The sequence below is a fragment of the Bison bison genome, unplaced genomic scaffold (genome assembly GCF_000754665.1).
Source record: "Bison bison bison isolate TAMUID 2011002044 unplaced genomic scaffold, Bison_UMD1.0 scf7180017864224, whole genome shotgun sequence".
In the NCBI taxonomy this organism is placed as follows: Eukaryota; Metazoa; Chordata; class Mammalia; order Artiodactyla; family Bovidae; genus Bison; species Bison bison.
Genome location: NW_011494796.1, coordinates 1,835,873 through 1,846,371, shown reverse-complemented (window position 1 = coordinate 1,846,371; position 10,499 = coordinate 1,835,873). Strand labels below are relative to the sequence as shown.

The 10,499-nt window shown below is 41.7% G+C and overlaps 1 protein-coding gene across 2 annotated transcripts in view; it reads left to right on the top strand.

Moving 5' to 3' along the window:
* GABRB3 (gamma-aminobutyric acid (GABA) A receptor, beta 3) overlaps positions 1-9,939 on the top strand; it is a 91,310-nt gene extending 81,371 nt beyond the window's left edge. For both annotated transcript variants that reach the window (XM_010845806.1, XM_010845808.1), the window contains one exon: positions 5,417-9,939. In XM_010845806.1, coding sequence (XP_010844108.1) covers positions 5,417-5,755 — 339 coding nt within the window. In that variant the 3' untranslated portion in view covers positions 5,756-9,939. The remainder of the gene's footprint in view (positions 1-5,416) is intronic.
* Positions 9,940-10,499: the final 560 nt, after the last annotated feature.

The window sequence follows — 10,499 nt, the reverse complement described above, 5'->3', positions numbered from 1 at the left end:
TGTTCCCCATCCCGAACCCTCCTCCCTCCTCCCTCCCCATACCATCCCTCTGGGCCGTCCCAGTGCACCAGCCCCAAGCATCCAGCATCGTGCATCGAACCTGGACTGGCAACTCGTTTCCTACATGATATTTTACATGTTTCATTGCCATTCTCCCAAATCTTCCCACCCTCTCCCTCTCCCACAGAGTCCATAAGACTGTTCTATACATCAGTGTCTCTTTTGCTGTCTCGTATACAGAGTTATTGTTACCATCTTTCTAAATTCCATATATATGCGTTAGTATACTGTATTTATGTTTTTCCTTCTGGCTTACTTCACTCTGTATAATAGGCTAGGATTTAAACTCTAAATGATAGGAAAAGATTAGCATCTCTTCTAGAAATATTTTTTTTAAATGTTTGGTTTCTGAGATTCAATGAATTTTAGTAACCTTTTAATTCTTGCATAAAAAAATACCTTCTAGTTGTTTTGATGTAAATTTTCTACACACTGGTTCATGTTTAAATAAAATCTATGCAAAGGTAAAACTGTGTCCAAAACAGCCAAATTAATTTACTCTGCTGCTACTGCTGCTGCTAAGTCGCTTCAGTCGTGTCCGACTCTGTGCGACCCCATAGATGGCAGCCACCAGGCTCCCCCATCCTTGGGATTCTCCAGGCAAGAACACTGGAGTGGGTTGCCATTTCCTTCTCCAGTGCATGAAAGTGAAAAGTGAAAGTGAAGTTGCTCAGTCGTGTCTGACTCTTCGCAACCCCATAGAGTGCAGCCTACCAGGCTCCTCTGTCCATGGGATTTTCCAGGCAAAAGTACTGGAGTGGGGTGCCATTGCCTTCTCTGGATTTACTCTGAGGTCTTACTAATTCCATATCTATTACATATATATATTCAAGTTCCTTTCAACATAATGGAACAATAATGTAGCTGTTCACTCACTCTGAAATGGAGTGACGCAGTTATTATTAGTTCTCCCACGGCTTCAAGGCAGCCACAGGTATCAGAGCACCCAGGCACCCCAACTTTGTAAATGTTGATGACCTTGAGTTCGGCTTCTCTCAGGGTGGGTTTCCTTTACTGGAATCCAAGGGTGCAGACCTAGACTCGCCTGTCTGAAGTTCTTTCCCAACTGCACAAAACTGGCCAAAGGGAGGAGGGAAGACAGAATTCATACAGATTTGTCATTAAGTCTTGAAAAATCAATTCAACATCCAGTTGACCTTACTTTTTGTGTTTTTTCACTCTCCCTTTGGGCTTCCTGGAATCACCATATATCTTACTATCTCTTTGCCTTTTTCTTATCTCAGAATCCCTCTTCTTCGTCCACATCTTACCCTCCTTCAAAACTTAAGCCAGATGTTCTTCTCTATGATGTTATCCTGATTTTGTCTACTGTTTTTTCCCATCATGCCTCTGTCATTCTCCACTCCATGCAGGTGGTCTTGTCCCTGCTCTTCAACCTCCAGGGCATATGCTCTATGCTCAGGAGATGGCAGGCCACATTTCACTGGGCCTTCTGACCTAGATGCCATCCCATTCTTTGCATCTACCAAAGTTTGTGCCAGAGCTGGATGTGGTAAGTGCCCAGGGAATGTGTGTCCATAAATGAGTGATATTTGTCATCAGTTTGGTACCACTGAACCCACGTGTTTTCTCATTCTCCTAGAGTCAGAGGAAGGGAGAACCATTCATAAGCATACCTGTTTTTAAAAAATTAAAACTACATTTAAAAAATTTTTATTGAAGTATAGCTGATTTACAATATTGTATAAGTTTTTGATATACAGGATAGTGATTTAGCTTTACGTACATGTATACATATTTTTTTCCAAGTTCTTTTCCTTGATAGGTTATTACCTTACAATACTATGTATAAAATAGATGTGTGTTCAGTGACTCAGTTTTGTCCAGCTCTTTGTGACCCTATAGACCAGGCTCCTTTGTCTACGGGATTCTCCAGGCAAAAATATGGAGTGGGCTGCCATGCCCTCCTCTAGTAAAACAGATAAACATATTTTTAAAGCCAGGTGAAAATCTGAGTCATTAGAACCACCAAAGTCCATCCTGATAAATGTATCACAAAATACTTTCTTCTTTAAGAAAAGACTTTTCTTTAATTGGTATTTTGTTCTACAAAAGCATCATAATCCCAAAATTTTGATAAAAGGAGCTTTGCATATGGCATTTTTAGTAACTAGAAAGAGATGGCATTGTAGGCCTTATTTTAAAATGTGCTTTAAGAGTAATAAATATGCAATGTCTTCTAAACTGCATTTGCTGATTATTTGAAGCTCTTCTCCTTGAGACAAGGACCTTCTCTTACTCCTCTCTGCCTCTGGGTAAAGCCCAGTTCATCTGACCCATCACACTCACCTCTGTGTTGCCTTAAGAGCCAACTGCCCACAGCTTCTGAAGCAGGTCCAGATCACCCCCTTCTTAGAGAGGGTGCACACCCACAGCTCCTGGGTGGTCTCTGTGGAGGACGTGCTATTGCCCAGTCCCTTGCTGGTCTTTCCTTTGCTGTCTCCTCCTGTTTCAGCCATATTTTTATTTACCTGTCAGGCTGCTCCTTCCCACATGACTGAGCTCCAAACCACCAGACACTTCATTGATCCCCAAAATAGGAAAATTGACTTTTTTGTTATAAGGATTTTACTGAGAAATGATGAAAAGAACAGATATGGAACACAGGTTCTTACAAAGGTCTATTATTCCCAGTACTTTTGAGGTTCAAGCACCATTAAAATTTTTCCCTCGACTGAATTAAAAAAAAAAAAAGAAAATAGAACTATTGCTCTTCTTTCACTCTGTTCCTTCCCCAAGAACAGGTCTTCATAAAAAGCCTTCTCCCTAGTGCACATGGTGTGATCGTGGTCTGTTTGTGTCTCCCAGCACCGCCAGACTGACTGCTTCCACTTCCAGGGGACAGTAGACGCTGGGGGATATTGAACCCAGCCAGGCTAATGTGGGCCGGCTGCTGTGCCCTGAGTCCACGTTGTGATTGTTTCTCCAGGGAGCTTAGGAAGGGCCAGGTGGGAGCGGGGTGATGAGTAACTTCTCCACTCCCTTCCCACCTTCTTAACTGCCGAGATGCAGAAGGGACCAGGCGGTGGTGAGACATCGCTGAGCGTCCAGCGTCACCTAGAGGACATGCAGGAATGGGTTGCAGTAGCTGGCGGGGAGCAGTTACTCACTACCTCCTGGCATTTCTCTCCCAGACTGCCCTCAAAAAGCAGAGGCCAGTGCAGTGCACACCAGCTAGGGTCTGTCTCTTCACTTTCTCCCTTCAAACCCATCTTCTATTCTTTACTCTGCTGCTTCAGTTGGGTTTCAGAAATATGTCACTTTTATTTCTCAGTACCTAAAGGGTAAAGGGGAAATTCTTTTAATAGCTCGACTCTGATCTGCTTCCCATTTATCAGGTGTTCTTTCTTGTAATGATAAGGTGATAAGCAGATGAGGATGACAGGGATGAGAATGACAGTCACCTCCTCTCTCTCCCCTGAGTGTGGGCCAGGAGTTGAGTGTGTGCATCCGTTCTCTCCAGAACTTCAGTCCCACTCAACTAGTTTGCCCCTTTCAAAACATTTCAGCCACCCTTCAAGGCTGTGCCTTGGTGTTTCTCTGGCTCTTTGCCTGAGAAATTTGTACTCATTCTTTAAGGCCCAGTTCAAATTCATCTCCCCTCTGAAATCTTCCCTCTTCTCTCCTGTACTAGTTTTGATTGTTGCCATAACAATTTACCACAAACATAACATTTAAAACAACACCCAAATATTATCTCATAGTTGGTTCGGTCAGAAGTCTGAGTACAGTAGGGCTCAGCTCATTGGATATCGTGGTTCCTTGTGGTTGTAGGACTGAGGTGGTCTTGCTGGCTGTGGGCCAGGGCCTGTCTTTGCTCCTTGAAGCTGCCCCCTTTCTTTCCAGGCCTTTCCTGTAGTTCTCTCAATCAAGGGCAAATCTACTCTTTATGCTTCCAATTCCTCTGGCTTTCAATTTCTGCCATGTCCTGGCTTTCTCTTCTGCTTCAAGTTGGAGAAAATTATCTGCTTTTAAGGTCTCATATGATTAGATTGGGCACACCTGGATAATTCAGGCTATATCCTCTCTCTGTTTGCAAAGTGCCTTTTGCATAATTTTTTCAAATGGCTGCGGAGAAAGGGGTGACATCCTAATGACTATGTCTCTCCTTCCCCAAGCATAATTGGATGGTAGGGCTTCCCTGATAGCTCAGTTAGTAAAGAATCTGCTCACAATGCAGGAGACCTGTGTTCATTCCCTATGTTGGGAAGATCCCCTGGAGAAAGGAAAGGCTACCCACTCCAGTATTCTGGCTTGGAGAACTCCATGGATTTATTTATCATTTGGGGCTTCCCTGATAGCTCAATTGGTAAAGAATCCACCTGCAATGCAGGACACCTTGGTTCGATTCCTGGGTCAGGAGGATCTGCTGGAGAAGGGATAGGCTACTCATTCCAGTGGTCTTGGGCTTCCCATGTGGCTCAGCTGGTAAAGAATCTGCCTGCAATGCAGGAGACCTGGGTTCGATCCTTGGGTTGGGAAGATCCCCTGGAGAAGGGAAAGGCTACCCACTCCAGTATTCTGGCCTGGAGAATTCCATGGACTGTATAGTACATGGGGTCGCAAAGAGTCCGACATGACTGAGCAACTTGCACTTTCACCAAAACCATGATGGAGGTATCTTTGAGTCTTTGTTGGTGCCTCTGTGCCAGGGTCTGATGGCCACTGGATGTTGATCACCCTTCCTGCGTCTGGGTCACTTTGGGGTTTGGGGCCATCCTGCCTGCACTCCTGTACAAGCCCCTACTCTTAGTGTTGGGCTTCTTCTCTCCCCTCCTCACCTCCTGAACTTCTCCCTTAAGGCCTAGCCTCAGACATGATCCCTGAAAGTTTTGTGGCAGACCAACAAATAAAATGGGCCAGTGGTATCATCATGAAAGGTCTGAAGCTATATTTAGCACAAAATAAAATGTTTTTTTTAAGTTTGGCTCCAGTGTGAGAAGGGACTCTAGCCTGTCTTAAATATAGCAGTTAAAAAGGATGTCTTCTGCCAGGACCAGGATTGAGTGAGGAGATCCAGCAAAGTCATCAGGAGTGTCCATTCATCACAGTACTCACTTGTATCTTCATGGTGATTTGGGTATTTCTGTTATCATCAAAAAAGGGGACCAATTGACTTCCAAAGAATCGGAGAGTATAGAAGTTTCTAACTTGCAGTTAAGCCCACAAAATGACACTTTACACTAAAACAAAATGCTGGGCTTGCTCGATGTGCAGTTTCTCATAGTATATGTGACCTGATAGAATGACACAAGTCTGTCCTGTCCCATGTGGAAGTTAGGTTTATTGACATGCTACGCTAGCTATCTAAGCATGTGTATTTCCTTCCAATCAGGTGGATGCTCACGGAAATATTCTGTTAACATCGCTGGAGGTTCACAATGAGATGAACGAGGTTGCCGGCGGCGTTGGTGATACCCGGAATTCAGCAAGATCCTTTGACAACTCAGGAATCCAGTACAGGAAGCAGAGCATGCCTCGGGAAGGGCACGGGCGACACATGGACAGAAGCGTCCCGCACAAGAAGACCCATCTACGGAGGAGGTCTTCACAGCTCAAAATTAAAATCCCTGATCTAACCGACGTGAATGCCATAGACAGATGGTCCCGGATCGTGTTTCCATTCACTTTTTCTCTTTTCAACTTAGTTTATTGGCTGTACTATGTTAACTGAGTGACTGTACTTGATTTTTCAAAGACTTCATTTAACACTGAGTGAAATATTACTCTGCCTGTCAAGTTTTTATACCTGTACACACACACACAGACACACACACGCAGATACACACATATATACATACGCAATTGTATATATATGTGAACTTTCTCAGCATATATATAAAATACACGTGTATATGAGGATGTATGTGTATATGTTTATACACACAGGTGTGAGTACCCATGTGTATGTCAGACAAATACACATACATATATACATTTTGCAGCTATGGACAATTCAATCACAGGATGCATATTAAAGAAAGTCATAGTTTTTTTCTTTTTTAATTGAAAGGGACAAGCATTGTCTAAATATTATGCCTTGAGAATGAGGGCGCGAAACACAATATCATCCCAAAATGTGTCTTTTATTATCATAAGATAGATGTTTTAGTTTAAAAATCAGGAAGAAACTTCTTCAAAAACTCATTCAGTGGTATTGCTAGTTTAAAACGAGTCACACTTCATACCCACTCTTTCAGTTTATTAAGCAAAGGCTTTTTGGCTTTCTTGGTGATGGGGTTTGCTTTCGTGGGGCAGACTTTTTCTGTACTGGTTCCGTGGGTGCAGTGAGCCTCTGGTGCATGCTCACCTGTTTCCTAAACATAGGCAGAGCCCACGCTGATGTCTGCATGTCCATCTTTGGAAAGCCCATCGGGGATGGATGGCATTTCATTGTAAGTACTCTGCTGTCCAGTGTATTTCTTTGCTCACTTGGAGTAGATCAGCTTACCCATCTTGTGGGACACGGTGGCACATTTTGGCAACGTTGAGTTGACATTTCAATCACTGAACACGTGCTCCACATCTCTTATGGATTGCTAGGCCTGGCATCTAATGGAAAGCTTAGACGTCTCAGGTTATTTGTTACTCTAAGGTAAAACCACCTAGGATGATTTTCCCCCTTGTTTTTAAGTTATCAATCACTCTTATAACATTGTATGTTAATATCAAATACATTTGCATAATATGCATATATATATGTATATTTTCCAAGATTTTGTTTATGCTTGCTATCATGGCAGCATGCGATGTCATATTTTTCTTTCTGTGATGTAACTACTTTCTGTTCTCTAGAATTAACACTGAAGTGAAAACACTTCTTTTCAGTTTCAGAAACCAAGAAACATCCTCATGCTTTTATTTCTGTATCTGACATGTTTCACAAGCACATCCAACTACTCCTAGTGCAACTAGGATGCTGCAGGAACACGACCAGTCCACACCACGCATCACCCAGGGACCCATGACCGTTCTCTTGAGGCAAAGGAGAGCAACCTGACAACAAACACAGTCACTTTTGGTTCCTTCCAGCCCACAGCCTCATCAGTATTTGGACTTTTTAAAGCTCGTAGAAACAAGACAAGGTGCACCGGTTTCATAGGTGCAACCTTAACTTACTATTTAGATGAGATCTTTTAAAGAAAAAAAAAAGAGATGATATATTTTTTGTAAACAATATTTCTATCACAGGCATCCATAAACTGAAATGACTACAGTTGTGCAAACAGATGTCACAGTGAAGTTAAGCATTTGGAGAAACAAAAAAGCAAACTATTCAGGAAAGAACTGCTAAATTGATACTTTATCCCAAAATGCCACATATGCCTCACCCTCTCTGTTCTATCCAAAACCAGTGACCAGAGCCTTGCCCGGTATTCGCAGAGTTGGCCTCAGTTTCCCCACAGACTGGGGCTCCATCCCCCCTGTGGGGGTTTGTGCCATAGGCCATCCCCGGGAGCTGACCACTACTTGATTTTCTTTGGCGGCTGATGACCTTTAATCTGTCATGTCTGTAGCAGGTCAAACCCACCACAAAGTCTCACGCTAGAAGCAGTGACCAGTTATATACCCTTTCTTCCCTTTCATTCTTATCTTTTTCTTCAGTATCTTCTTCCAACCACTGCTCTCTGGTTTTACTTTTATCTGGAGACAAGTGTTTTCTTGTTCCTTGGCTTTTTTCTGACAATTTTTTCTTGGATAATAATGGGGGATCCTAAAAGTTAAACAGATTGGGAAAAAACCTTGTAAGTGACCTTATCATTGTTAACATGTTAAAGAGAAAAAAAAAAAAAAAGGACATTGTGTAGACCTTATCCCTTTCAATACTTCAGGTATCTTTTTCTGTATCAGTGATTCAAGGAGTGAGGTCCACATGCAGAAGAGGGACCCTAAAATACGCATGAATATGGACAAAAGTGTCAGCGATTGATTTTAATGTCCAGTTTATATATTCAGAACTGTGACATTAATTCTATCTGGGAGAAAAGTGATTCAAAACATTTTCGATGCATAGTTGAGGTACCCAACTGTCAAAGGCAGAGACTCCATGGGGCTCAGAAGAACAGCAGTCTATGTTCCAAGGTTTTCTGGATATAAATTTGCATGGTATAGTCATAATAGCTTTTGAGCTTTTTATATGCATTTGGCACCAAGACTGGGATCCACAACTTTGTAGACACTGCAATGATGTTAAACATAATAGCTATACTATAAATAGTGTTTGTAACTACACATACACACACACAAACACACACACATACATACATATATTCTGTAAAAAAAAAAAAAAACTTTTTGAGATCCTTGGGTATGTGTTTGCTTTACTTCATTTTAGAAGAAAATTACTCTTCTAATAAAATTATTTTATAGCTTCTCCATTTTTAAAAGTTGTGAGAAATATTAAGGAGCAGAACTGTGTGCCGCAGGAGAGTCGAGGTTGGTTCTCTGTTCTGTTACAGCGTCCTTTGATTACTGCACAGTAGTTCCTGGAGCCAGTGAGCGTGGTGTGTGGGGGAATCTGAACCCAGACCCTTGACGTAATGTGAGGTGGTTGTTGCCCTCATCCAGACCTCTTGAGTAAGGAGAGAAAAGTTGAAATTGGACTCTAATGATATCTCTTTCTCACAACTGAACATAATAAAAGGTTAATTTTCTAAGTAGTCCTGTCTTTCCAAAAATGCTTCACAGGGGCTCAAAGGTTATAGGAGAATCTTGTTATGAGTTTGTTATTGCCCGTATTTGAATATACTTGAGACAGTTCCAGAGCCCTACTACATAAAATTCCTACAGAGAAAGATGGATATGACCAAGGAATCTTTACAACACGTGTTGTTCTTGTCTACTGGCCCCAGGACTGTGGAGGGGTTTTGTTGTCTATATCGTGACCCACTTGTTTCCCTCTAAGTGACCTTGGTGTATGTCATGATAGTGTTCTGTCCCATGTATATATGCAGTTCCTAATGCCAGCACTCAGAACTTCGGACACGTTCAGTCATTGACATCACCACTTCTCCCCGCCCAGCTTCGGAATTAACTTTTTCACCAAGGAGATCGTCCTCTCAGAGGTGATAGCAGGACCTGGGGACTGGCTTTAAGGGGACAGGCCCACTGCAGCTGTAGGTGTTCGTTATCAGCATCTCGTAGAGAATCCCATTGGTGTTTTTCCCACAATGGTGTCTTCTAAAAAAAAAAAAAGGATGTGTCCAACTTTGAATCTCCTGGCTTGGAATCCCATAATTCTTACTTTAGCTCTTCACCTGAAAACCAGTTACTATTTCTGATCATTTTAATGTAAACAAAACTGAACAGTGAAGTATTTTGTTACTTGTGGAATAGATTCCGGCTCTCATTTCATGTGAGCTGTGGGTCAGGGGAATTATGGGGCAAAGAACTGCCTAGGTGGATTAAATTTTCCCAGGACACAACTAGTGTGCCTTGGATTGATTATTACCTCTTCTACTGCATTGAAAGGTGCCATGTTTTCCTGAAATTCCCAACACCTGGGTAAACAGTGACCTCCCGGAGAGTGACTCATTTACCATGTCTCTCCCTAGGGTGAGCACCGGAAACAATTTTGTCATTCTTGTCTCTTATTTCCACTTCACGAGTCAGTGAGTGTGTTCAAGGTAAGTACAGGATTATTCTAGTAGGAATAGGCAATTGCTGTCATGATCAATTCCCACGTTTACTTCATTTCATTGTAAAGATCACTTAAAATCCAATTTTGCTTAAGCACATTGTTGTAATTTTGGGGGTATTATTTGACATAAAAAAACAGCAGAATTGAGTGATAGATATAATATGAAATTTGTTGATGAATGACTTCAAATTTATTAAAAAAGGACTAACTGACTTCAATATGAAGGCTGATTTTTTTTTTTCTTCCTTGTCTGTCTATTGTTGAAATAATGTCGTTATTTTAATTCTAGGTATTTTCAGTTGACATGCCCATTTCAGTTATGCTGAAAGTAAGAATAAGTTCAAATCTGACTATGTATGAGACCAGCTGAAGCATGTGACATTTTTTTAAAAATCACAATTTATTTTGAATGTCAAAAGAAAACCAGACACACACAGATCCACGTTGTTCCTGTATTCAAAAAAGTGTTTTCAGAGAGAATTATTTTTGTATTAAAGGCCAGGAAACTAAGTGCCAATAAACTCTGGCACAGGTGGTATTAATCCCTACTCTTTAGTTTTTCAGAACTAAAGGGCTATTTCCCTTGTTTCCTCTCCAGTAGGAAAGTAATAAACAATGTCTCTGAGTGAGTGAATGAATGAGTGAATGAAAAGATCCTCAGACACCTCAAACCAGACAAGGCGTTTATTGACAAACACATTTCTAGGCCCCTGAGAGGCTGCTGGCTCACATGTACACTCTATAAAAAGAAAGTACACCACAGCCAGTTAGGGTTTAA